The following is a 26,470-nucleotide window of genomic DNA, read 5'->3' as shown; positions in this document are numbered from 1 at the left end:
GCCCGTGCTATTGTTCAGTTGAATTTTAATGTGTTACTAGAGAAAGCTAAGCTGAAAGATGATGGTAGCAACTACACGGACCGGGTCCGTAACTTGAGGATTATCCTCATTGCTGCAAGGTGACAAACCCGCTGCAGGAGCAACACCAGATGTTATGATCACCTGGAAGAGCAACACTGATGACTACTCGATAGTTTAGTGTGCCATGCTTTATGGCTTAGAACCGGGACTTCAACGACGTTTTGAACGTCATGGAGCATATGAGATGTTCCAGGAGTTAAAGTTAATATTTCAAGAAAATGCCCGGATTGAGAGATATGAAGTCTCCAATAAGTTCTACAGCTACAAAATGGAGGAGAATAGTTCTGTCAGTGAACATATACTCAGAATGTCTGGGTACCACAACCACTTGACTCAGCTGAGAGTTAATCTTCCTGATGATAGTGTCATTAACAGAGTTCTTCAATCACTGCCACCAAGCTACAAGAGCTTCGTGATGAACTATAATATGCAAGGGAAGGATAAGACGATTCCTGAGCTCTTCGCAATGCTAAAGGTTGCGGAGGTAGAAATCAAGAAGGAGCATCAAGTGTTGATGGTCAACAAGACCACCAGTTTCAAGAAAAAGTATAAAGGGAAGAAGGGGAACTTCAAGAAGAACAACAAGCCAGTTGCTGCTCAAGTGAAGAAACCCAAGTCTAGACCTAAGCCTGAGGCCGAGTGCTTCTACTGCAAAGGGACTGGTCACTGGAAGCGGAACTGCCCCAAGTATTTGGCGGAGGAGAAGGATGGCAAAGTGAAAGGTATATTTGATATACATGTTATTGATGTGTACCTTACTAATGCTCGCAGTAGTGCCTGGGTATTTGATACTGGTTCAGTTGCTAACATTTGCAACTCGAAATAGGGGCTATAGATTAAGCGAAGATTGGCTAAGGATGAGGTGACGATGCCCGTGGGAAACGGTTCCAAAGTCGATGTGATCGCCATCGGCACGCTACCTCTACATCTACCTTCCGGATTAGTTTTAGACCTAAATAATTGTTATTTGGTGCCAGCGTTGAGCATGAACATTATATCTGGATCTTGTTTAATGCGAGACGCTTATTCATTTAAATCAAAGAATAATGGTTTTTCTATTTATATGAGTAATATCTTTTATGGTCATGCACCCTTGATGAGTGGTCTATTTTTTATAAATCTTGATAGTAGTGATACACATGTTCATAGTATGGAAGCCAAAAGATGCAGAGTTGATAATGATAGTGCAACTTATTTGTGGCGCTGCCGTTTGGGTCATATTGGTGTGAAGCGCATGAAGAAACTCCATTCTGATGGACTTCTGAAATCACTTGATTATGAATCACTTGGTACTTGCGAACCATGCCTCATGAGCAAGATGACTAAAACTCCGTTCTCTGGAACAATGGAGCGAGCAAGAGAGTTATTGGAAATCGTACATACTGATGTATGTGCTCCAATGAATATTGAGGCTCATGGCGGATATCATTATTTTCTCACCTTCACAGATGATTTGAGCAGATATGGGTATATCTACTTAATGAAACATAAGTTTGAAACATTTTAAAAGTTCAAAGAATTTCAGAGTGAAGTGGAAAATCATTGTAACAAGAAAATAAAATTTCTACGATCTGATCGTGGAGGAGAATATTTGAGTTACGAGTTTGGTCTTCATTTGAAACAATGCATAATAGTTTCGCAACTCACGCCACCCGGAACACCACAACATAATGGTGTGACCGAACGTCGTAATCGTACTTTACTAGATATGGTGAGATCTATGATGTCTCTTACTGATTTACCGCTATTGTTTTGGGTTTATGCTTTAGAGACAACTGCATTCACGTTAAATAGGGCACCATCTAAATCCGTTGAGATGACACCTTTTGAGGTGTGGTTTGGCAAGAAATCCAAGTTGTCATTTCTTAAAGTTTGGGGCTGCGATGCTTATGTGAAAAACTTCAACCTGATAAGCTCGAACCCAAATCGGAGAAATGTGTCTTCATATGATACCCAAAGGAGACTGTTGGGTACACCTTGTATCACAGATCCGAAGGCAAGATATTCGTTGCTAAGAATGGATCCTTTCTAGAGAAGGAGTTTCTCTCGAAAGAAGTGAGTGGGAGGAAAGTAGAACTTAATGAGGTAATTATACCTACTCCCTTGTTGGAAAGTAGTTCATCACTGAAATCAGTTCCAGTGATTCCTACACCAGTAAGTGAGGAAGCTAATGATGATGATCATGAAATTTCAGATCAAGTTACTACCGAACCTCGTAGGTCAACCAGAGTAAGATCCGCACCAGAGTGGTACGGTAATCCTGTTCTGGAGGTCATGTTACTTGACCATGACGAACCTACGAACTATGATGAAGCGACGACGAGCCCAGATTCCGCAAAATGGCTTGAGGCCATGAAATCTGAGATGGGATCCATGTATGAGAACAAAGTGTGGGCTTTGGTTGACTTGCCGATGATCGGCAGGCCATAGAGAGTAAATGGATCTTCAAGAAGAAGACAGACGCTGACGGTAATGTTACTGTCTACAAAGCTCGACTTGTTGCAAAAGGTTTTCGACAAGTTCAAGGAGTTTACTACGATGAGACCTTCTCACCTGTGGAGATGCTTAAGTCCGTACGAATCATGTTAGCAATTGTTGCATTCTATGATTATGAAATTTGGCAAATGGATGTCAAAACTGCATTCCTTAATGGATATCTTAAAGAAGAGTTGTATATGATGCAACCCGAAGGTTTTGTCGATCCAAAAGGTGCTAACAAAGTGTGCAAGCTCCAGCGATCCATTTATGGACTGGTGCAAGCCTCTCGGAGTTGGAATATACACTTTGATAGTGTGATCAAAGCATATGGTTTTATACAGACTTTTAGAGAAGCCTGTATTTACAAGAAAGTGAGTGGGAGCTCTGTAGCATTTCTGATATTATATGTAGATGACATATTGTTGATCGGAAATGATACTTAATTTCCGAATAGCATAAAAGGATACTTGAATAAGAATTTTTCAATGAAAGACCTCGGTGAAGCTGCTTATATATTGGGCATCAAGATCTATAGAGATAGATCAAGACGCTTAATTGGACTTTCACAAAGCACATACCTTGATAAAGTTTTGAAGAAGTTCAAAATGAATCAAGCAAATAAAGGGTTCTTGCCTGTGTTACAAGGTGTGAAGTTGAGTCAGACTCAATTCCCGACCATTGCAGAAGATAGAGAGAAAATGAAAGTCATTCCCTATGCTTCAGCCATAGGTTCTATCATGTATGCAATGCCATGTACCAGACCTGATGTGTGCCCTGCTATTAGTTTAGCAGGGAGGTACCAAAGTAATCCAGGAGTGGATCACTTGATGCTACCTCTTGAGCACTGCGTTGGTTTTCCCTTGAAGAGGAAAGGGTGATGCAACAAAGTAGCATAAGTATTTCCCTCAGTTTTTGAGAACCAAGGTATCAATCTAGTAGGAGATCATGCTCAAAAGTCCCACGCACCTACACAAACAAATAAGAACCTCGAAACCAACGCGATAAAGGGGTTGTCAATCCCTTCACGGTCACTTACGAGAGTGAGATCTGATAGATATCATAAGATAATATTTTTGGTATTTTTATGATAAAGATGCAAAGTAAAATAAACAACAAAAGAAATAACTAAGTATTGGAAGATTAATATGATGGAAGATAGACCCGGGGTCCATAGGTTTCACTAGTGGCTTCTCTCAAGAGCATAAGTATTACGGTGGGTAAACGAATTACTGTCGAGCAATTGATAGAATTGAGCATAGTTATGAGAATATCTAGGTATGATCATGTATATAGGCATCACGTCCGCGACAAGTAGACCGAAACGATTCTGCATCTACCACTATTACTCCACACATCGACCGCTATCCAGCATGTATCTAGAGTATTAAGTTCATAAGAACATAGTAATGCTTTAAGTAAGATGACATGATGTAGAGGGATAAACTCATGTAATATGATATAAACCCCATCTTTTTATCCTCGATGGCAACACTACAATACGTGCCTTGCTGCCCCTGCTGTCACTGGGAAAGGACACCGCAAGATTGAAACCAAAGCTAAGCACTTCTCCCATTGCAAGAAAGATCAATCTAGTAGGCCAAACCAAACTGATAATTCAAAGAGACTTGCAAAGATAAACCAATCATACATAAAAGAATTCAGAGGAGAATCAAATATTGTTCATAGATAAACTAGATCATAAACCCACAATTCATCGGATCTCGACAAACACACCACAAAAGAAGATTACATCGAATAGATCTTCAAGAAGATCGAGGAGAACTTTGTATTGAGATCCAAAGAGAGAGAAGAAGCCATCTAGCTAATAACTATGGACCCGTAGGTCTGAAATAAACTACTCACACATCACCGGAGAGGCCATGGAGTTGATGTAGAGGCCCTCCGTGATCAATGCCCCCTTCGGCGGAGCTCCGGAAAAGGCCCCAAGATGGGATCTCTCGGGTACAGAAGGTTGCGACGACGGAATTAGGTTTTCGTGGTGCTCCTGGATGTTTGGGGGGTACGTGAACTTATATAGGAGGAATAAGTACATCGGTGGAGCAACGAGGGACCCACGAGGGTGGAGGGCGTTGTAACACCCTCGATGCGACTATATCTCCCACGTGTCGAGGCATGACTTAGAGGCATAATCGCATTGAAGGCGTATGTCGCAAGTTAGGCAATCTTCACAACATCCCATGTAATATCAATAATAAAAGGGGAGATAACATAGTTGGCTTACACTCGCCATGTCAATCAAGTACATAAATAACATTACATCATCCAAACACTCATGGCCCGACTACGACGCCAAAATAAAAGATAACCCAACATGCGACACGGTCCCGATCACCCCCAAGTGGGCACCACTACTGATCATCAGGAAAGGAAACATAGTAATGTTGAGAGTCCTCGTCGAACTCCCACTTGAGCTCAAGCGCGTCTCCTGGAGCGGAATCATCAGGCCCTGCATCTGGTGTAATAGTAATCTGTGAGCCACAGGGACTCAGCAATCTCGCACCCTCGCGATCAAGACTATTTAAGCTTATAGGTATGGCAAGGTAAATATGTGGAGCTGCAGCAAGCGACTAGCAAAATATGGTGGTTATCCTATTCGCAAAAGAGAGCGAGAAGAGGAGGCAAAGCGCGAGCGAGAAACTAGAGAGCAACCTGCGCAAACATTACACCAACACCGTGTCCACCTCCCGGACTCCGCCAAGAAGAGGCCATCATGGTAACACACTCAGTTGATTCATTTTAATTAAGTTAAGGTTCAAGTTATCTACAGCCGGACATTAACAAATTCCCATCTGCCCATAACCGCGGGCACGGCTTTCGAAATTTCAAATCCCTGCAGGGGAGTCCCAACTTAGCCCATGACAAGCTCTCATGGTCAACGAAGGAATAGACCTCCTCCCAAGATGTTCCGATCAGACTCGGTATCTCGGTTCTTCAAGACAACTCGACAGGTTAAAACAAGACCAGCAACACCGCCCGAATGTGCCGACAAATCCCGATAGGAGCTGCACATATCTCGTTCTCAGGGCACACTCAGATGAGCTCTCCATACAACTAAAACCAAACCTCGAGTTTCCCTGAGGGGGCGCTGCACAGGACTCTAGTTTGGACCAACACTCAGAGGAGCACTGGCCCAGGGGGGGCTAAAATAAGATGACCCTCGGGCTCCGGAAACCCAAGGGAAAAGAGGCTAGGTGGCAAATGGTAAAACCAAGGTTGGGAATTGCTGGAAAAGCTTTAATCAAGGCGAACTATCAAGGGGTTCCCATTACAACCCAACCACGTAAGGAACACAAAATCCGGGAACATAACACCGACATGACGGAAACTAGGGCGGCAAGAGTGGAACAAAACACTAGGCGAGAGGCCAAGCCTTCCACCCTTTACCAAGTATATAGATGCATTAAGATAACAAGATAATATAATGATATCTCAACAAGTAAATAAATGTTCCAACAAGGAACGGCCTCCAATCTTCACCTGCAACTAGCAATGCTATAAGAGGGGCTGAGCAAAGCGGTAACATAGCCAATCAATGGTTTGCTAGGACATGGTGGGTTAGAGGTTTGACATGGCAATTTGGGAGGCTTGAAAGCAAGTGGTAGGCATCATAGCATTGGCATAGCAAAAGAGCAAGCAATCTAGCATAGCAAAGATAGTAGTGATTTCGAGGGTATGATCATCTTGCCTACATAGTTGTCAGAGTTGACTGGATCCTCGAAAGCAAACTCAACGGGCTCCTCGTTAGCAAACTCGTCTCCCGGCTCTACCCAAACAAGACAAACAAGCAACAAGGACACAATCAACCACGTGCAAGGATCAAACAATATGATGCAAAGATGATATGCTATGCGGGATGCATATGCAAGATGTGACAGGAAATGCAAGAACCTGGCCTCAACTTGGAAATCCAAGTGTGCCACTGGAAAGATGAGATGAAATCGCTTGAAAACGATATAAAGAACGCCGGAATCGGAGTTACGGTTTGGAAATGGCAAGCGATTCAAAAATGACACCGGTCTGTGATTTACAGCAAGTAGCCATCGAAATGCAACGAAATGAACATGCTACAACACCCAAACATGACAACAAAATACATGGCAGGGATGCATTCAAGATGCTTAACAAAAGTCTAGCACCGAGCTACGGCCAAACCATCCATTAACAGGTTCAAACAAGCATGGCAAAAATGCATATGACAGACAGATCTCAGACTTAGTGAAATTAACACTTGTCTGGAATTTCAGCTTAGATAGCACTCTTCGGAGCAACAAAACTACATGCTACAGGACCTGAACATGGCAAAGTAAAGCATGGCATGGAGCTACTCAAAGAGCTTAACAAAAGTCCCTTAGTGACCTTGAGCCAAAAGGGATCAGAAAATACAATTACAAGCATGTGAACATAGCAAAAACATAATCAGTTTTCAGACTTAGTGAAAACTGGAGCATGCTGAAACATAACTCAAGTAGGCATGTTTACGAGCTCGATGCACTCACTACGGAGCAAGTCATGACAAGATAAGCATACATCCATCAAGAATACACAAAATTCAAGCTAGACATGGCAAGAACAATAGCATAACATGCATGGATCAACTACAACATCATCGGCAAAATTGCAAACAAGTTGACAATCTGCCCAGATTCACAAAGTAGCAAAAGTAGAGCTCGATTGACTCAAGCTAGGGTGCTCCATAATTGCAAACAAAGACATGGATGGATAGAGAACTACAAGATTAACAAAACATCCTTACTAATCATCCTCAAAAGAGGCACGGATCACTAGGAAACAACACAAACATATGGCAACATGAGATAAACAGATCAAGGACTTAGTGGAAATGCTAAGTCCCTGAAAACAGAATTACCAAGTGCACCACTTTGCAAGCTTGTGCTAGTCACCACACACATCACAAAAATACATGGGTTGCACCTCTGGAGAGATGACAAAACCCTTAACAAAACATATGTAGAGCATCAGGGCATAGCATGCACACATTATCATGGCAAAAAATGACAAAAAGCTAAATGGAGTAGCAGATCTCACAAATATCTCAAGTATCCCTCTTCTAACAGCATTTCGGGCATCAAGATAAGCTCAAATGAAAATGATGCAATGGAATGAAATGATGTACTCTCTGAGATGAACATTTTGATATGCTATATGCATGAATCGGAGCTACGGATGCAAAGCTATGAGGCTATGAACATGGGCACTTGGATCTGGGATTTCGGGACTTAGAAGAAAAACAACCTCACGGATCTAGGGTTTACTGTTCACGGCACACGAACCGAGGCGGAATCCGGCGAGGTGGCGGCTGCTCCGGCGAGGAAGCTTGTCGGCGTCGATGGCCGCGGTGGCCGGACCTTGAGGTGGCGGAGAGGGGCGCGGGCCCGGGCGGTGATGGAGGAAGGCGGCGGCGGCCGGGCGCGTCGGGGCGGCGCGGTTGGTGGCCGAGCCGGTGCGGCAGCGCGGCGGCCGACGAAGTCGGCGGTGGCGGGTGGCGGTGCGCGGCGCCATGGAGCGAGGAGGGAGGCGCGTTGGAGGCGCGGGCCGGGGAGGGCCCCGCCTGGGCCCTGCGGGCCGGAGCGCGGGTGGCGGCGCGCGGGCGAATGGGCGTGAGCCATGTGGCGGCGGCGGGACAGGTCGGACATGTCCGGCCCGAATCGGACGTGTCCGGCGGCGAGAGGTGGAAGACGACTAGGGTTTCGGGGAGGGGATCCGAGATTTGGAAAGGGGGGTCTATTTATAGCCATAGAGGGAGCTAGGAGAGTGCAAATGAGGTGCGGTTTTCGGCCACGCGATCGTGATCGAACGATCTAGATGATGGAGCAGGTTTAGGTGGGTTTTGGGCCAAATTGGAGGGGTGTTGGGCTGCAACACACACGAGGCCTTTTCGGTCCCTCGGTTAACCGTTGGAGTATCAAACGAAGTCCAAATGGTACGAAACTTGACAGACGGTCTACCGGTAGTAAACCAAGACCGCTTGGCAAGTCTCGGTCCAATCCGGAAATGTTTAATCCCCACACACGAAAGAAAGGTAGAAATGACCACCGGAGGAGAACGAAGCGCCGGAATGCAAAACGGACAACGGGGAAAAAGCTCGAATGCATGAGATGAACACGTATGCAAATGCAATGCACATGATGACATGATATAAGATGCATGACAACGACAACAACACACGGAGACAAAGACCCGAACTCGAGAAAATAAAATAACTTAACGCCGAAACGGCAAGAGTTGGAGTACAAATTGGGAAATTTACATCCGGGGTGTTACAGGCGCGCCCCCTGCCTCGTGCCCTCCTCGATCATTTCTTGACGCACACTTCAAGTCTCCTGGATCATGTTTGTTGAGAAAATGACGTTCCCAAAGGTTTCATTCCGTTTGGACTCCGTTTGATATTCCTTTTCTTCGAAACCCTAAAATAGGCAAAAAAGCAATTTGGGTTGGGCCTCCGGTTAGTAGGTTAGTCCCAAAAATGATATAAAAGTGTAAAATAAAGCCCATTAACATCCAAAATAGACAATATAATAGAATGGAGCAATCAAAAATTATAGATCATTGGAGACATATCACTGGACAGCGGTCAAGAACATCCTGAAATACCTGAAAAGGACTAAGGATATGTTTCTCGTTTATGGAGGTGACAAAGAGTTCGTCGTAAACGGTTACGTCGATGCAAGCTTTGACACCGATCCGGATGACTCTAAGTCACAAATCGGATACGTATTTTTATTAAATGGTGGAGCTGTCAGTTGGTGCAGTTCTAAGCAGAGTGTCGTGGCGGGATCTACGTGTGAAGTGGAGTACATAGCTGCTTTGGAAGCAGCAAATGAAGGAGTCTGGATGAAGGAGTTCATATCTGATCTAGGTGTCATACCTAGTGCATTGGGTCTAATGAAAATCTTTTGTGACAGTACTGGTGCAATTGCCTTGGCAAAGGAATCCAGATTTCACAAGAGAACCAAGCACATCAAGAGACGCTTCAATTCCATCGGCGATCAAGTCAAGGAGGGAGACATAGAGATTTGCAAGATACATATGGATCTGAATGTTGCAGACCCGTTGACTAAGCCTCTCTCACGAGCAAAACATGATCAGCACTAAGACTCCTTGGGTGTTAGAATCATTACAATATAATCTAGATTATTGACTCTAGTGCAAATGGGAGACTGAAGGAAATATGCCCTAGAGGCAATAATAAAGTTGTTATTTATATTTCCTTATATCATGATAAATGTTTATTATTCATGCTAGAATTGTATTAACCGAAAACTTAGTACATGTGTGAATACATAGACAAACAGAGTGTCACTAGTATGCCTCTACTTGACTAGCTAGTTGAATCAATGATGGTTATGTTTCCTAACCATAGACATGAGTTGTCACTTGATTAACGGGATCACATCATTAGAGAATGATGTGATTGATTTGACCCATCCATTAGCTTAGCACGATGATCGTTTAGTTTGTTGCTATTGCTTTTTCCATAACTTATACATGTTCCTATGACTATGAAATCATGTAACTCCCGAATACTGAAGGAACACTTAGTGTGCTATCAAACGTCACAATGTAACTGGGTGACTATAAAGATGCTCTATAGGTGTCTCCGATGGTGTTTGTTGAGTTGGCATATATTGAGATTAGGATTTGTCACTCCGAGTATCGGAGAGGTATCTCTGGGCCCTCTCGGTAATGCACATCACTATAAGCCTTGCAAGCAATGTAACTAATGAGTTAGTTACGTGATGATGCATTACAGAACGAGTAAAGAGACTTGTCGGTAACGAGATTGAACTAGGTATTGAGATACCGACGATCGAATCTCGGGCAAGTAACATACCGATGACAAAGGGAACAACGTATGTCGTTATGCGGTTTGACCGATAAAGATCTTCGTAGAATATGTGGGAGCCAATATGAACATCCAGGTTCCGCTATTGGTTATTGACCGGAGACGTGTCTCGGTCATGTCTACATAGTTCTTGAACCCGTAGGGTCCGCACGCTTAATGTTCGGTGACAAATGGTGTTATGAGTTTATGTGTTTTGATGTACCGAAGGTAGTTCGGAGTCCCGGATGTGACCACGGACATGACAAGGAGTCTCGAAATGGTCGATACATAAAGATCGATATATTGGATGACTATGTTTTTACATCGGAAAGGTTTCGAGAGAGTTCAGGCATATACCGGAGTATCGGGGGGTTACCGGAACCCCCCGGGGAATCAATGTGCCTTAATGGGCCATAGTGGAAAGGAGGAGGAGGCGGCCAAGGTGGGGGCGCGCCACCCCCCCCCAAGCCCAATCCGAAATGGAGGGGGAGCCGACCCCCCTTTTCTTCTCTCCTTCTCCCCCTTCCTTCCCTCTCCTACTCCAACTAGGGAAGGGGGCATCCTACTCCCACCGGGAGTAGGACTCCCCCCTTGGGCGCGCCTAGGAGGTCGGCCCTCTCCCCATCCTCCACTCCTTTATATACGGGGGAAGGGGGCACGCCATAGACACAAGTTGATCATTGATCTCTTAGCCGTGTGCGGTGCCCCCCTCCACCATAATCCACCTCGGTCATATCGTTGCAGTGCTTAGGCGAAGCCCTGCACCTGTAGATTCATCATCACCGTCATCACGCCGTCGTGCTGACAAAGTTGTCCCTCGACACTCTGCTACATCGTGAGTTCGTGGGACGTCACTGAGCCGAACGTGTGCAGATCGCGGAGGTGTCGTACTTTCTATACTAGGATCGGTCGATCATGAAGACGTACGACTACATCAACCGCGTTGTCATAACGCTTCAGCTTAGGGTTTACGAGGGTACGTAGACAACACTCTTCCCTCTCGTTGCTATGCATCACCATGATCTTGCGTGTGCGTAGATTTTTTTTTGAAATTACTGCGTTCCCCAACACCTTATGCCCCCTAACATTACCAATAACACGATTTCGACATAACTATGCGCATTGCTGAAAATCATCTTTTCAACTAATCTTCACCAAAATCACATCATTCGAAAAATTGAGACCACAAGACTCATGCCCCAACCGAACAATGTGTGGTAAATCAGTCCAAGTGATTCACAAGGACATTGAACCAACATGGTATGAGTGTTTGGATTGTTTTTTTTTGCGGGAAAAACTTTTGATTTCTTCATCAACTGTTAAGGTAGAACAAATAACACTAGAAGTATTATATCCAGGTCCGTAGACCACCTAGCGATGTCTACAAGCACTGGAGCGAGCCAAAGGCGCGCCGCTGTCATCACCCCTCCATCACCGGAGCCGTGCAAACCTTGTTGTAGTAGACAGTCGGGAAGTCGTCATGCTAAGGCCCTACAGGACTAGCGCACAAGAACAACAAACACCCTCAATGAAGAGAAGCGTATAACGAAAGGATCTAACCCGTAGACACACGACCACTGACGAATGAAGACCGGATCAACATGGATCCACCGAAGACAAATGCCGACCAAATCTCGCGAGATCCGCCAGAGACAAACCTCGACATGCCCTCCAACGATGCTAGAAGCACCTCCGAAAACGGGAGCTAGGCAGGGAGAACCTTATTCCATCTACAGAGAGCCACCGCCACCTTGTCTCTCAGAGCAGGACACAAAACCTAACAAAACATCAAAAAAGCATAAGAAAACAAAAACCCTCCCGTTGGCAAAGGCCGGGATCCACCGCGCCTCCATGACCCTAAAGGCCACAAAGGACGAGGCAGACCGACGGCGCCGCCGACGGGAGGCGCAGAACCCAGAGGGCCGGTGGCGGCTAGGTTGAGGATGCGGCCGGGTTGCGTGGCTGAACGATGCGATAAAAATCGAGTTTTGTATTGTGACCAGATTGAACTTTACCAAACAAATCTCATGTCCAAAACATTGACTTTTGTTTGGAGTAGGAGTAAGACCAATTTTTTTCTAGCCAACATTGACCAATCCATGGGTAATAAGAAGGAAAAAAACCAAACCAACTTTTTGCCTAGCTACCGGCAAGAAAAAAAAACTTTTTTGGCTTACCTAACTTTTCGATATTAAGGACGCTTGTCACAGAAACCAAACATACAGCCCGAACCACCGAGACACGCAAAGGACAGGCCCGAAAAACCCACCGAGCCCTGCCGATCCAGGGTCCAGGGGCACGGATGCGAATATTCCTGCGATCCCAGGAGGCATTTCGAAAACGCGAGACATCGGGACGGGGGATGCGGGATCGCATTGGCTTGCGCAAGGGGTCCCGCTCCCCGGTATAAAATTTACTCCTCCGGCATCGTCCCCGGATCTCCACTGAGCCAGCCACCAACAACAAAAAAACACGCATCGACGATACGAGCAACGCAGCCGCCCCTCGCCGGCGACGAGTGCTAGGCCATGGATTCCGACTACGGCGTGCCGCGCGAGCTCTCGGAGGTGCAGCAGAACCGGACTCTCTACCAGCCCGAGCTGCCCCCCTGCCTCCAGGTACACACTGCACGCGCCGCCTCCCCATTACCACCGCCCCGCCGCCCCCGCGTGTCAGATCTGCCGCGTCCACGGCCGCGAGGCGCCAGATCCCGCATTGCTCCCCGGCCGGATCGGCCCCGTCGGCGCCAGGGCTTGCTGTTCGTTTGCTTCCGATGTGTTTCGGGGGGCGTTAAGCTTAGGCGTCTCATCTGCCACTGATCTGACGCGACTGTCGCTTTCGGGTGGCGAGACCGGATCTGATTCGTGGTCGACGCTGCCTGCGGCGTGATAATTGTGACCACCGCTAGCGTAGATGGCTCGGGTTGCCCGACTCGCGGCGGGACCGCAGTGCACGAGAATCTCAGAAAGTTCAGTTTAGTTGCAGTGTTTGTGCTTTTATGGGTGGTAGTGGAAGCTTGGAGCTGGGATTAAAGTGACGGATTCTTCTCTAGGATCCATGGTTTTGTTGACTTAAGGTTGACTAGGCAAATGCTTTGAAATTTAACTTTTCTCCTGTTTGGGATAGTGTTTGACTGGTGCCTTGATAGGTTGTGTGTGTGCTGTGGATGGCTCTGCTCATGCTCTGAGTTTTTCCCCATGTAAACCAGGGCACTACTGTGAGGGTGGAGTATGGTGATGTGGCGATCGCTGCTGATCCCGCCGGCGCTCATGTGATCAGCCACGCGTACCCCCACACATACGGGCAGCCACTGGCTCATTTCCTCAGGAAGGCGGCTAATGTTCCCGATGCTAAAGTCATATCAGAGCACCCTGCCGTCAGGTATTACAATATCCGTTGTATGTTTCAACATGCTGATAAGTAGCAAGAGCATTGTTTTACCATGATGATCTGATATTAGAAATTCTTATGAGAAAACAGAAGCAGAAATTTACTTCGAGCTCTCTTGCTCTCACTGTGTGCTCTCGCGCGCGCGCGCACACACACAACCATCTGATTGTTTTGTTTTTGGATGAAGGGTTGGTATTGTGTTCTGTGGAAGGCAGTCCCCGGGAGGCCACAATGTCATATGGGGACTCCATGAGGCCATCAAAGCTCACAACGTGAACAGCAAACTTATTGGTTTCCTTGGTGAGTAAATTCCTAATTTTATATTTTCCAGGTTACAGGAATATATTGGTTGTGTTATAGTCACCAAGGTTTTATTTTGAATTATTACATTGGTACTTGAAAGTTTCTCCGAACGATATACTACAAGGTCTCCCTCACATAATTTGTTTTATGTCTGCTATCCAAAATATAAGAAACACTGATACTTAAAACTCTGGCCAGGGCCTTAATTCCACTTGGCTGTGGCTGTATCCTTGCATACCTGTTTCCCTACACGGCTACACATAGTTAACATTTCAACTTATATTTAGTTCATTGAAATATGTAGACCTCTTACATATCCATTATGTGTTTTTTGGTCGATACAGGAGGAACCGACGGTCTTCTTGCACAAAAAACCTTGGAGATCACAAATGAAGTTCTTTCTTCCTACAAAAACCAAGGTGGTTATGATATGCTTGGTCGGACTAAGGATCAAATCAGAACAACAGAGCAAGTCAATGGTGCAATGGCTACTTGCCAGGCTTTGAAGTTGGATGCTCTTGTAATAATCGGAGGTATGCTATGTGACAACATGAACCTAGCAAGATTTTAAGTACACTATACATTTGTTTTAATCCTAAATCAGTGTTCTTTCTTTGAAGGTGTCACATCAAATACAGATGCTGCTCAACTTGCTGAGACTTTTGCTGAGGCAAAGTGCGCAACAAAGGTAACCTGAAAATCCTTGTTAACTGATTCTTCACCTTAATTCTGGATCTCTTGTGTCCAGTGCAAGTATGTACCTTCTGTAAATGATTCTGACACATTCTGTATTGAATAGGTTGTAGGTGTTCCTGTAACTTTGAATGGGGACCTTAAGAACCAGTTTGTTGAGACAACTGTTGGTTTCGATACCATATGCAAGGTAGGGAGTACTGAATTCAATTACTGTGTTGATACTTAACTTTATGATGGTTCCACTATCTCCATACATAGTGCATAATCATATCTTGTGGTTGCATTTGTGAGTTCATCTTTTTAGCTATGTAATTGTTTTCCCAGCTTGCAAATTTCTTTGTATTGCTATGCTATCTTTGTAGTTTTTATTAATTTATTTCATGGTTTCTAGTGGTTCCTGAACTTGCATATACTGTTCTAACAGGTGAACTCGCAACTTATAAGCAATATGTGCACTGATGCTCTATCTGCTGAGAAGGTAATATAACGCAACACATAGTAGATGTCATTCTATTTTGGCATACTTTCTTGTCATGGCTTTTTTTCAACCTATAGCTGCTTCATTGATTTATTTGGTTAACACCTGGAGACAAGAAATGTCTGATAGAATAGGATATGCTATTATATTCACAGTTTACTTGACCCTACTATGAGGTCCACATATAGGGTGTACACAAGTTTGGCCTAGGCTATTTGCTCCATAGTGTGGTAGTAAATGTCTTTGGATTCTTCCTCTGTTTCCTGATTTTTTGATTTCCTATATGAAGCATGCTCCCTATTTTCTCAGTATTCATATTAGGTAAATACTTAGATTCCCTAGAAGGCTTTCTGCTCGTTTCTGTACAAATTCAAATTACAGAATTAAACTATTCTACTTTGTTGCTTTATTCTTTCTGGCAGTATTACTATTTCATCCGTATGATGGGAAGGAAGGCTTCTCATGTGGCATTGGAGTGTGCTCTTCAATCGCATCCAAATATGGTTTGAATATTTTCATTTCACTTGTCCCTGCTTGTTGTATATCCAAAAATTCCTTACATGTTTTTTAACCCGTATCATATGCTCAGGTTATCCTTGGCGAGGAGGTTGCAGCATCAAAACTCACAATTTTTGATATCACAAAGCAGATATGTGATGCAGTTCAGGCGAGAGCTGAAAAAGGTAAGTCTTCTTTTGTTTTGTTTTGTCTATGAGTTGTGAGATCATGTAACCTTATCTTGCCATTTGAATGTTTTAATTTATCAATGCTTTGAATTATAATTTTCACAGACAAGAATCATGGAGTTATACTTATTCCTGAGGGCCTTGTGGAGAGTATTCCTGAATTATATGCTCTTCTACAGGTAAATATATATATCTATATATATATCTATATATATATATATATATATATATTTGTTGTATGATTAAGGATTTACGAGATATCCCAGCTCTGAGATAAATAACAGTTTCCCCCCTACATAATTCAAACACAGATCACCTGCTTGTTATGTAAAAAAAGTATTGATTTACAACTTCACTGATGATAGCTGTTGACTGTAGGAAATTAATGGCCTCCATGGTAAAGGTGTTTCCGTTGAGAATATCTCTTCTCAACTTTCACCTTGGGCATCTGCGCTATTTGAGTTTTTGCCCCAATTTATTAGGCAGCAGGTATGCGTTGTCTCAGTTAATTCACAGAATCCCACAATTGACATCAGGTTTCTGTTGCTTCAACATAGTTGTTTTTATAATGCAGCTGCTTCTCCGTCCTGAATCTGATGACTCAGCTCAACTTTCTCAGGTACTGCAACACATGAAATCATCTTTCGATCATTGATGTAAAGTTGATATGTTTTTTTTATCCTTTATTATTGCTGATTCAAACATGTTCATCTGTGCAGATTGAAACCGAAAAGCTTCTAGCTCAATTGGTTGAGACCGAAATGAACAAACGTTTGGTATGCATTTTCTGTGGATTTGCTCGCAACTGCCAGTTTAATTGGATGCCCAGTTTTGATGGCACAAGCAATGGTTCTGTGAGCTCATAATGTGTTTCTCTTGTAATCTTGCAGAAGGAAGGCACTTACAAAGGAAAGAAGTTCAATGCAATCTGTCACTTCTTTGGCTACCAAGCTAGGGGTGCAATGCCTTCGAAGTTTGACTGTGATTATGCCTATGCAAGTTCCAGCTCACCTTACTAATTTTGACTTAGCAAATTGCTTTGCTGTCTATTTATCTTTGAGCTGTTGATTTCAGGTTCTGGGACATGTGTGCTACCACATCTTGGCAGCTGGTTTGAACGGTTACATGGCTACTGTGACAAATCTTAAGAGTCCCCTGAACAAGTGGCGATGTGGTGCTGCTCCTATTTCGGTAAGTTTGTCACTATCACCACAAAACCTTTTAGTTCATGTAACCAGTCCATTTTTACAAGTGTAGTAGTAGCGGGTAAAGGGAATGCGGAACTCACATCTGTTTTCTTGTGATCAGTCCATGATGACCGTGAAGCGATGGTCACGTGGCCCTGCAACCACACAAATCGGGAAGCCAGCTGTGCATATGGCTAGCGTTGACTTGAGAGGAAAAGCATACGAGTAAGTACGGAATTTGTTGATTTTATTTTTGAAAAGAAAGGCTGTCATGTTTTTCAACTCGTAACTATGTTAGCCAAGGAGCTGCTTCTTCATCTGTTAGTTTTATGCTAGTATAGTAAAGATATGTAAACCTCATCTGCAAACGTTTGGTATGCACTTGACTTGTTTTCCAGGATGTTGAGGCAGAATTCATCCAGCTGCTTGCTGGAAGACATCTACAGAAACCCTGGGCCACTCCAATTCGAAGGGCCAGGTGCTGATGCCAAGCCTATTTCACTGTGCGTCGAGGATCAAGACTACATGGGCAGGATCAAGAAATTGCAGGAATACTTGGAGAAGGTAGTTTTCATGAATCAATAAGATCTTAGCTCGAGGCCATCAAAGCACAGCACCTCTCATTGATAACAAGATTCTGCTTCGTGATGTCTAACTCTTGTACGTCGTGCAGGTGAAGAGCATAGTGAAGCCTGGGTGCTCGCAGGATGTTCTCAAGGCGGCACTGAGTGCCATGTCTTCGGTGACGGAGACACTGGCTATCATGACTTCCTCTTCCACTGGCCAGCCCCCACTCTGAAGGCCAAGCACTTGAGTTGGTTACGAATCTACTACGCATTTCCTGATTCTCTTTTGCTCCATCTGACGGTTGGGTTTCGAGACAGTGATCTTGTCATCACATGGTTTATTCTTTTCCTAGATTTTCGGGAAGTTTTATGATCATTTTTGGCTCTGATAGCGTATGCGGGTGTACTATTGGCGAGATTCAGCTTGAATAATTTTGATCAAACTGTCGGCTGTGATCTATTAATAATCTAAATTTTGAGAGGGTCCATCTCTAGCTCTCTCTTTGATTCATAGGAGAACCACAGGAGCAGTTCAATTCTGATGGGAAAAACAAATGGTGGCCGTGATCATTGTTGTGATTTCCATCTTGAAGAAAGGTGGCGGCGTTGCGTCATCGGGACGTGGATGCAATTCCTGTTTCTTAGTTTTTCTTAGGAGACCCTTCAGAAATTTCACTCCATTGGCAGCCACCTAGCTTTTTAATGAAACTACTGTGTCCGATCACTTGCTGCAATTTAGTTTATGAATGGAACCGGCGCTGAAGGGGTAAGGTAGATATAAAATGGGAAACGAGTGATTACCGAGGAAAGAGTGGTGTGTGGTCCCAGCATAAATCAGCCGGCTGTTTTAAAGTGTTTTCTTATTTATTTTCACTTGAAGTAAATCCCATGTTAGTCTAAAATTGTCTAATCCTAATTGGACTATGGATGCTTCCGTGTGTTCTAACCTGTGTATATGTTAGTGTCTGATCCTAATTGAACTTTGGATGGTGTTTGTTTTCTTTTCATCTTCTATGGTCGTAGCGGTCCGTGAAGGACACAAACAACACCAAATCCAACTTCATTAAGAAAGATATATACTATATCACTAAGCTCCTCAGGATTAGAGGTCTTCAATTGGAATTTGGTCATCTAATTTTGACCGGGTCAACCACTTCTCAGAACTCTGTCATCTAATTTTTTATACAACATTTTGCTTTCTAATTTTTAAATCTTCACAATAATCGAGGATTCAATTTACAATTGGATTACCAGATTTTGAGCGAGTCAACAATTTCTCAAGGAGCTCCCCCATTTAATATTTTTATTATCTATGTTCTCTAATTTTGAAGCTCTTTCATTTGATTGAGGTATTTAATTTTGTATTCGGTTGATGATTTTGATCGGGCCAATGGCTTTTCAAATCAATCAACAACAACTGACCTATGAAAAACATATCAACCTCTCGGAGACTCCCATCATCCAAAAAAAAGCGCCACCATATGATACTATAGCACAAATATAGTACGTGCAACCATGGAGGAAAAAATATCCCACATAAATATGGGTTGATTAGCGAATAACACAAAATCACATAGCAAAAGGCCCACCAAATAACCGCATTATAAATAAACATAAAACACACTCCATTATCTCCTAAATTTCAGCGGCAATCGGCCAAACTATATATTCCATCAATTTCAAAATATAAGGGTTATTGGCTTTTTGAAAGTCAAATTTCTTTAATGCTGAGCAAGTTCAGAGCCAAAACTACCGACATCCACAATATTAAACAAAAAATATATAAAAATTCATTTCATGATGAATCTAATAACACCGATCTGATATTATGAATTTTGATATATTTCTCTACAAATTTAATTAAATTTAAAGAGGTTTGACTTTTCAAAAAGTAAAAGACCATATATTTTGAAATAGAGTGAGTAAATAAATTTAAGAATCTCAACAAATTCAAGCAACAAAGCGCGCCAACCCTTGCAGTCATCACTAAACCTGACATGTTTTTTTGTGGGACTTTCACAGCGGCAGCGTGAATTGAGTTTGAATTATTTTCTTCCTTGGCGTACTCAGTCGCCCTAAGGCCATCTCCAACGCAGGAGTGCCACAACCGCATGTTGGCTAGCAGTAATATTTTGTACACATTTTCTAACGTCCAATTCTTACTGATGCATCAGGAAAATGACTGAAAATCAATAAAAAATTTATGAAAACTGCCGGGATTTAATCCCCCTAGCACCCAGGCCGGTGCAACCCCAACATCATGCAACGTGAGTTATTCTGTTGGAATAATGGCCACCACCATATATATAGAAGTCTATAATTATTTTGTTGGAATTGTGGCCACCACCATGTATATAGAAGACCCCTTTCATTCCTTATTTTCTCTCTCAAGTTGTGTTCATGCATGTCTCATAATCCATTTAACAGTCCTCTCTTTTTCTTTCCTTATTAATCTGTCACGTATAAAGATGGACAAATTAGCTTCTCTTTCTTTTCTTACTTCTGAAGTTAATTAGACTGTCTTTCCTTCCTTTAGACCCTCTTTCCTTCCTCATATGTCGTAATTCCCAAGACGGGTCTTTTCTCGTTTATAACTCATATTACAATGCTAAGTAGAGTTATTTTTTGTCTCCATAAGCTAACTTGCCGAACTGTCTCTTATGTTTCTCTTTCTCCTAATTTTTAGCACAAAGCTCTTCCCTGAATCTGCACAGTACAGATAGCTAGCACACTATCGCACTAGGTTTTGGGCAAGCATAGGTAACAATTCTTGCATATAGGTTTGGCTGCAACCTGGAACATTTTGCAGCACATATTTGGTTTTGTCTCTCTGTTCATAGGCTTAAACATACAGGTTCATAAATGATCCCTAAAGATCTCACAGACAGGTCTATATCCAATTGCTTTAACAAAGGCAGGTGCATATTACACTGATAATCCTCCATCCCAACTTATCATGAACATATATGAAGTATGTCAAGAGAAAGCTAAAACAACTGCATAGGCCCTACAGAATTTCTTTATAGGTGGCAGGTGCGACAATTATTGATGGCTGGCATTGCCTGTTTCCATACTTGAATGGAAGGATGTACACATACTTAAAAACGATGGAGGATTAGTAAATAAACTGGGATGGTTACATGCTAGGTAATAAAGCTCATCGATGATGAATAAAGCAAGTGAGCAAGCCTAATAGTAACATTGGCTTAAGTAGAAGAACATGATGTTGAACATATATCAGTGGATGCCTTATTTGTGGAGCATTTCTTCAATCACTTCAGAGACGAAATTAAAGTGTCAGGAATTTTCCGAAAAATTTGTTGACATATACCAAAAATTTAGAATAATTACCAAAAGAACAAAGAAAACCAAAAAAGAACAAAATAAACAAAAGAACATACCAAAAAAATGAAGAAACAAAGTGCATAAGAAAAGAAATGAAAAAATAATGAAAAGATGGAGAAGAAAAAAGAAAACAAAAATAAAATAAAAAAGGTGACTATGTATCAAGTAGTCCGCGCTTCCCCTGTAACCCCGAACGGAGATAGGAAAAAAAAGTAGAAACAAGAAAAACTCCAAACTTTTACCTCAAGTAGTATGCGCCTCCTTTGCATCCACAAAGGCAACATTGGAGTATTGGCTAGTAGCTCGTATCGCGATTGACGCAAGCCCCCGCACACTCCCATTTTTCTTCATAATATTTTTATTCTTTGTATGTATGTGCTAATGGGCCGGTCTGATTATCCCACACGCTTCAGCGAAAAAACCATCCCTCTATCTTCGTAATTTTTCTATTCCTTGTATGTATGTGCTAATGGGCCGGGCCGATTATCCCATACGCTTCACCGAGAAAATCATTCTTTCTTTGTAAATTTTCTATTCTTTGTGTGTATGTGCTAATGGGCCGGCCCGAGAAATCCATCTTTCTTCTTAATTTTTCTATTCTTTGTATGTATGTGCCAATGGGCCGGCCAGACTATCCCAAACGCTTCAGCCAGAAAACCATCCGTCTCGCGCTTAAGGCGCGACCTAGTGCTCGCGGCAATTTGTAGGGCTACAAACTAAAACTACAATGGAGCCAATGGGCCGGCCCAGGGTTGAGCGGCGTGTATGCGCCCGCTATAAAGGAGGTGGAAACCTCTCCTCTCCCAAATCGTGTAGTTACAAGTTCAGAAAGAACCCTAAGATTCCGCCCCCTTCTCTCCTCTTCGATCCTTCCTTTTTTTAGAAAAGGAGGGTGTACCCCCAGCCTCTGCATCTGGATGATGGATATGACCATTTTATTAATTATTAAGCACAAAAGATCTTATAAAGTAGTACATCAGTAAATCTGAAGCCACCATCTAGACAACATCTGTCGCTACTCCTACCCCTTAATGCAGTGGTGCCGAATGTCCGAGCCTAATACCAAACAGACATCGCACCAAATCCTAACATCTAATGCCGGATGCCCCATCCTAGCCATATACCGGGACTGGGTCACGCGCCGGTCCGGCGCACTCACCGAGGCTGCCGCCGTCTTCTTCCACTGAGCCATCTCCAGAGCAGGTACTGACGCACAGACCTTGCCATGCCTGCCGTCGACGCCACCATGGCGCCAGACAGCTCGACCACCCTACGCTCGTCCATCCAGCCGCATCCGTCGTTGATATGCAGCTGCACCATGCCGCCACCACTCGTCGTCAATGACGCGGTAGATACAACGCCGCACCACCTGGCAACCTCCACACCATCGCCACTGCTGGAGCTACTCGGAGCCCACCATCCACAACATCTCTCCCCCGAACAGCAGTTCCTCCCAAGACGGCGCCTCCATGGAGGATGCGACGCGCAGGACGCCGCCGCCGCCGCCCAATCCAGACTGAATTTTGGACTTTCGTCCGGGAGGGGTTTGGGGGTGGATAGGGGGACCTCGACTTCGCCTCCAGGAAGGGTAACGGCGTCAAGTGACGTCGCCGATGCCGGGCCGAACACGCCGACCAAAGTTTCCTCCGGTCCCCATCCTATGTCACCAAACCTCCGTGTACTCCGGATCCGGCAAGCCACGATCCGAAACCCGCGATGATGAAAGAGCCATGGGGCTCAACCCACCAGAAAGGAGGATCGAGAAGAACCCCTTGTATATCTCCAGACGCCGAATCCAACGATCCGACGTATCCAGCGACGATCATCACCACCCCGCAGCGGCCGACGGAGTCCGAAGAAAAGATCCCGATGGATCCGATCTGGATCCGGCGGCACCCGTGACCACCGGTCAGGCCAACGCAGCCACCACCTCACGACATGCAGGTCACCACTGTCGCGCCGCGCACGACGTCGATGGGAGACCCGCCCGCCGTGCCGCCGGACCCCACGTTCGCCCGGCGTTCCTCTGGATCCCGCTGTCCCGCGCCAGTCAAGACGGAGAGGATGGGGAGAAGCCCCGCCGCCGCCCAGCCGGCCAGGCTTCGTCCGGCGGCACTATGGACGGCGGCAAGGAGAGGGAGAGGAGGAGGAGACTCGAGGGGTGGCGGCTAGGGTTTTCCCCCTGGGTCGCCCGCGGGGGCGACACGACTTCGATCCTTCCTTTGGATTAGTCTTATCGGCGGCCACCGATGCTCTGCATCCCACCATACCAGGTTACGAAGGCAGGCCCCCGGGTACGCAACGGGAGCGGTGATTTCTCCGGGGGGTATTTTCTACCACCATCTCCGGCTTTACCGGACTGGGGGCTGGAACCTGCCGCGTCGAGTTGGATCCGTCTAGATCTTACTACCGATGCACGCCAGGAACACCATCTTCATCTTCACCCACGCGAGGAACGTGAACCAAAGAAGGTGATCCTAATCCCAACTCAGTTTCTACAGATGATACACAGATTCATACAACTACTGAAACTGCGACTGGATCACATGATTTTTGCATCAAACTGGCTTATTACATCAGTATTTTTCCCCATTGGCCTTAAACATTATTCCCTCTTAAACAAATATAAGATCTTATACTATTTGTTTACAGAGGGAGTGCATCCTCTTTTTTTGATTCTTTCCTAAACCACAACAGCTCACTAATTTTTTGGGACTGTTAATGGCGCAGTCAAGAAATAATGTTGAACCCGAAGTGACCACAATTATGATCTGGAACGTGCCCCACTCTGCCTACTGTGAGGACCTGTAAGTTTGTCTCGCAATGATTTTGGATCAAGATGTTGTCCCTTTTGCCTCTTACCCCTTCCTTTCTTTGGATGGTTGTGTAGGAGGAGCATCTTTGAGGGAGTCAATGGGATCGTTGCTGTTTACTACAGTAGTTTGAGACGTATTATGCTTGTGGATTTTGTGACCAGGCAAGCTGCACGCAAGGTAAATTGGTTGTCATACCTCAACGTTCCTGTGGGTTCTGGAACAAACACCTAGTAGTTGCTAGAGTTGCACAGCAAGAATATTTACAAATAAATATTTATACAATCTGTTTGAGTTGTTTATGGCATGTGAGGTTTATGCAATAGCACCATAAAACGTCTGTATATATGATTTGATCTGCCTTCACTCCAGGATAATTTTGACACCTACTGCTTATTTCGATTTCACTATGTGAGGTATCTGATTATGGCACTGTAAATCAATCCTGCAGGCTCGCAATTTGCTGAGGGACAATCGGGCGATGAGCAATTGGCTGAGGAATTACTCACTCAACACTGCATTCTTTCACAATAAGAAGTATGTCTTTGACAGGTGACCTCTTTCCCTCTCTTTGCACACCCTTTGCCTTACTTGTTATTCTAGATCTGTAGTAGGTTAGTTTGTTGTTTCTCTTTTGACTTCAGAAAGTTTCAGATATTCGTCATTGCCTTGGGCAAGGTCTGGAACTTCTGTATGCATTCATGGCCTTGATTCATCTCTCCATGTTGACGAGGTAAAATCATCTTGTACATAATTGACTGCTAAGTCCTTGGTCACTTCAGTTTGCCGTTATATTGTAATTTAATTAACTGATTATCCTCTCCAGATAAGAACAATGCTTGCAGGACACTTCGGGCCCAACAATGAAGGAATTAGAATTCCAACAAATTTAGATGGTTCGAGCATTGGGTTAGTTAAAAGCTGAATTTCCTTACGAAGTTGCAACCAGTCCCAATTGATGCGAACTACACATATGCTGGCATGTTAATAATCTAGTATTTTTAAATACACTGTCGTTTAATACTCCCTCTGTAAACTACTAATACATGACCTTTTAGATCACTAACATAGTGATCTAGAAGTTCTTCTATTAGTTTACAGTGGGAGTGCCTGCATTTTGGATCATTCCACAAAATTATCCACAGCCTGCTGTGGGACAAGACTATACATACGGGCCGACATGCAAACCCCTACATTCATGTTGGATTAGTTTGATTTCAGATAACTGTTATATAGGTTCTTATCTGGCTTTATGTTGGCTTTTGTTAGCTTGATTGTAGCCAATGAATTTCTGTTATGTACCCCACACCATGATGCTATATATTTCATATTAATGGTATTTCAGGAAAGCTTACATAAAGTATGGGAGCTGGTGTTATTTTTCAGAAGCACTCAATTTGAATGGTTCAAACCTTGGAGGGCAAAAGTTGATGGTCACTGAATGTGATGGGGGCAGTAGATTCTGGGATGGCCATATCTCTCCTAATGGGCCTGGTACAGGTAAAAGTAGCATCAGTTAATCTGACGTTTCTGTTAGGCCCAAATTGGTAGTAGAATTGAAGGACACACTGTATCTCTCTATGGCAAACAAATACTACTGTTATGCATTGAGTTTGAGTAGCACTATATATCTTTATAATGGATAAATACAGTACTCATCTCACTCTTCTCTTGCAGGGAAGAGGAAAGTTTTTGAACAATGAATGGTTGGTGATTGAATAATTGAAAGCTGCGTACAATTTCCTGAACCAGTGTGCAACATGCATCATAATGTACCTGAACCAGTGTGCAACATGCATCATATTGTCACAAATATCCGTATTGTCGGGTGGCTTAGTTGTAACTCTGCAACCTTTGCAATTTGACTGCTGTTATCACATACATTGCTTTTGTCTGGTGGTGCTTGAAGATATCTAATTCTCTGATATGCCGTTTGTGGTCGGTTGCCTTCTTAGAGCCATTCAAGTGATATATAAATTTGTCCTCGAGAGATGATTTTGAAACTGCTATGGATTCTCTTGGTTGAATGACTCGGTTTTCTTTTAGCAGCCATTTGATCCTAGATGGGACACTGGGACCCATAAATTTGGATGAATTGGTTATGGTTGATTAATTATTCATGTTTACAACACCATCCTCTAGTCTCTCTTATCACGTATGCCTTTATCTTTGCTACTAAGTGTTAAGTTGGGAAAATATTGTACTAAGTGTTTAAGTTCACTCATCAAGGACCTTCTGCACACGATCCTGTTCACTCGTCAACTGTGTGGATTCGTGGAAGGGGTGTTGGGACCGGTGCTACACATAGAAAATGGAACATGTTTACATAATATAATACTAGTAAATATGCCCGTGCATTGCTATGGGTTGATTTAATTGAATTTTCGGGCCATGGAGAATTTAGTCAACGTCAATTTTTCACATATTTGTAATTTGAACCCAAATGTTAACCTATCATTATTATATGTTTTTTGAAGTAAAAATATGAACCGGATATTGCTGAAGTTATTTATTTGGCCGCTGCGAGGCGTCATCCGACTGATTTCTGAAAATCAGCAGGGGCATGAGTCGTGCGATCCGTGT

At 43.8% G+C, this 26,470-nt stretch overlaps 2 protein-coding genes across 2 annotated transcripts; both read left to right on the top strand.

Moving 5' to 3' along the window:
* The first annotated feature begins 12,755 nt into the window (after positions 1-12,755).
* Positions 12,756-18,240, top strand: LOC123128178 (pyrophosphate--fructose 6-phosphate 1-phosphotransferase subunit alpha). Its single transcript, XM_044548112.1, has 18 exons — positions 12,756-13,041; positions 13,632-13,804; positions 14,001-14,113; positions 14,461-14,649; positions 14,737-14,804; positions 14,916-14,999; positions 15,237-15,290; positions 15,713-15,793; positions 15,880-15,973; positions 16,082-16,155; positions 16,355-16,465; positions 16,551-16,595; positions 16,696-16,752; positions 16,867-16,971; positions 17,051-17,167; positions 17,285-17,388; positions 17,562-17,727; positions 17,837-18,240. Exons 1-18 carry the CDS (start codon positions 12,952-12,954, stop codon positions 17,960-17,962), a joined length of 1,851 nt encoding a protein of 616 aa, XP_044404047.1. The 5' UTR covers positions 12,756-12,951; the 3' UTR covers positions 17,963-18,240.
* A 4,636-nt stretch (positions 18,241-22,876) lies between these two features.
* On the top strand, positions 22,877-25,914 carry LOC123130858 (nucleolin 2). The gene is made up of 8 exons (XM_044550654.1): positions 22,877-23,545; positions 23,805-23,881; positions 23,965-24,067; positions 24,339-24,439; positions 24,542-24,620; positions 24,714-24,796; positions 25,233-25,387; positions 25,565-25,914. The coding sequence occupies exons 1-8, from the start codon at positions 23,324-23,326 to the stop codon at positions 25,588-25,590; spliced, it is 846 nt and encodes a 281-aa protein (XP_044406589.1). The 5' UTR covers positions 22,877-23,323; the 3' UTR covers positions 25,591-25,914.
* Positions 25,915-26,470: the final 556 nt, after the last annotated feature.

Source organism: Triticum aestivum, chromosome 6A (genome assembly GCF_018294505.1).
Source record: "Triticum aestivum cultivar Chinese Spring chromosome 6A, IWGSC CS RefSeq v2.1, whole genome shotgun sequence".
In the NCBI taxonomy this organism is placed as follows: Eukaryota; Viridiplantae; Streptophyta; class Magnoliopsida; order Poales; family Poaceae; genus Triticum; species Triticum aestivum.
This window is presented reverse-complemented; position numbering and strand designations above follow the sequence as displayed.

What these genes read in the sequence shown, in the direction of transcription:
- LOC123130858 (XM_044550654.1), top strand. Translation starts at nt 23,324, where the DNA reads ATGCTCTGCATCCCACCATACCAGGTTACGAAGGCAGGCCCCCGGGTA. An exon ending in AGGAACGTGAACCAAAGAAG is followed by an intron (nt 23,546 to 23,804) that starts GTGATCCTAATC and finishes TTAATGGCGCAG; the next exon opens with TCAAGAAATAATGTTGAACC. An exon ending in AAGAAGTATGTCTTTGACAG is followed by an intron (nt 24,440 to 24,541) that starts GTGACCTCTTTC and finishes AGAAAGTTTCAG; the next exon opens with ATATTCGTCATTGCCTTGGG.
- LOC123128178 (XM_044548112.1), top strand. Translation starts at nt 12,952, where the DNA reads ATGGATTCCGACTACGGCGTGCCGCGCGAGCTCTCGGAGGTGCAGCAG. An exon ending in CCGAAATGAACAAACGTTTG is followed by an intron (nt 16,753 to 16,866) that starts GTATGCATTTTC and finishes GTAATCTTGCAG; the next exon opens with AAGGAAGGCACTTACAAAGG. An exon ending in TTGAGAGGAAAAGCATACGA is followed by an intron (nt 17,389 to 17,561) that starts GTAAGTACGGAA and finishes CTTGTTTTCCAG; the next exon opens with GATGTTGAGGCAGAATTCAT.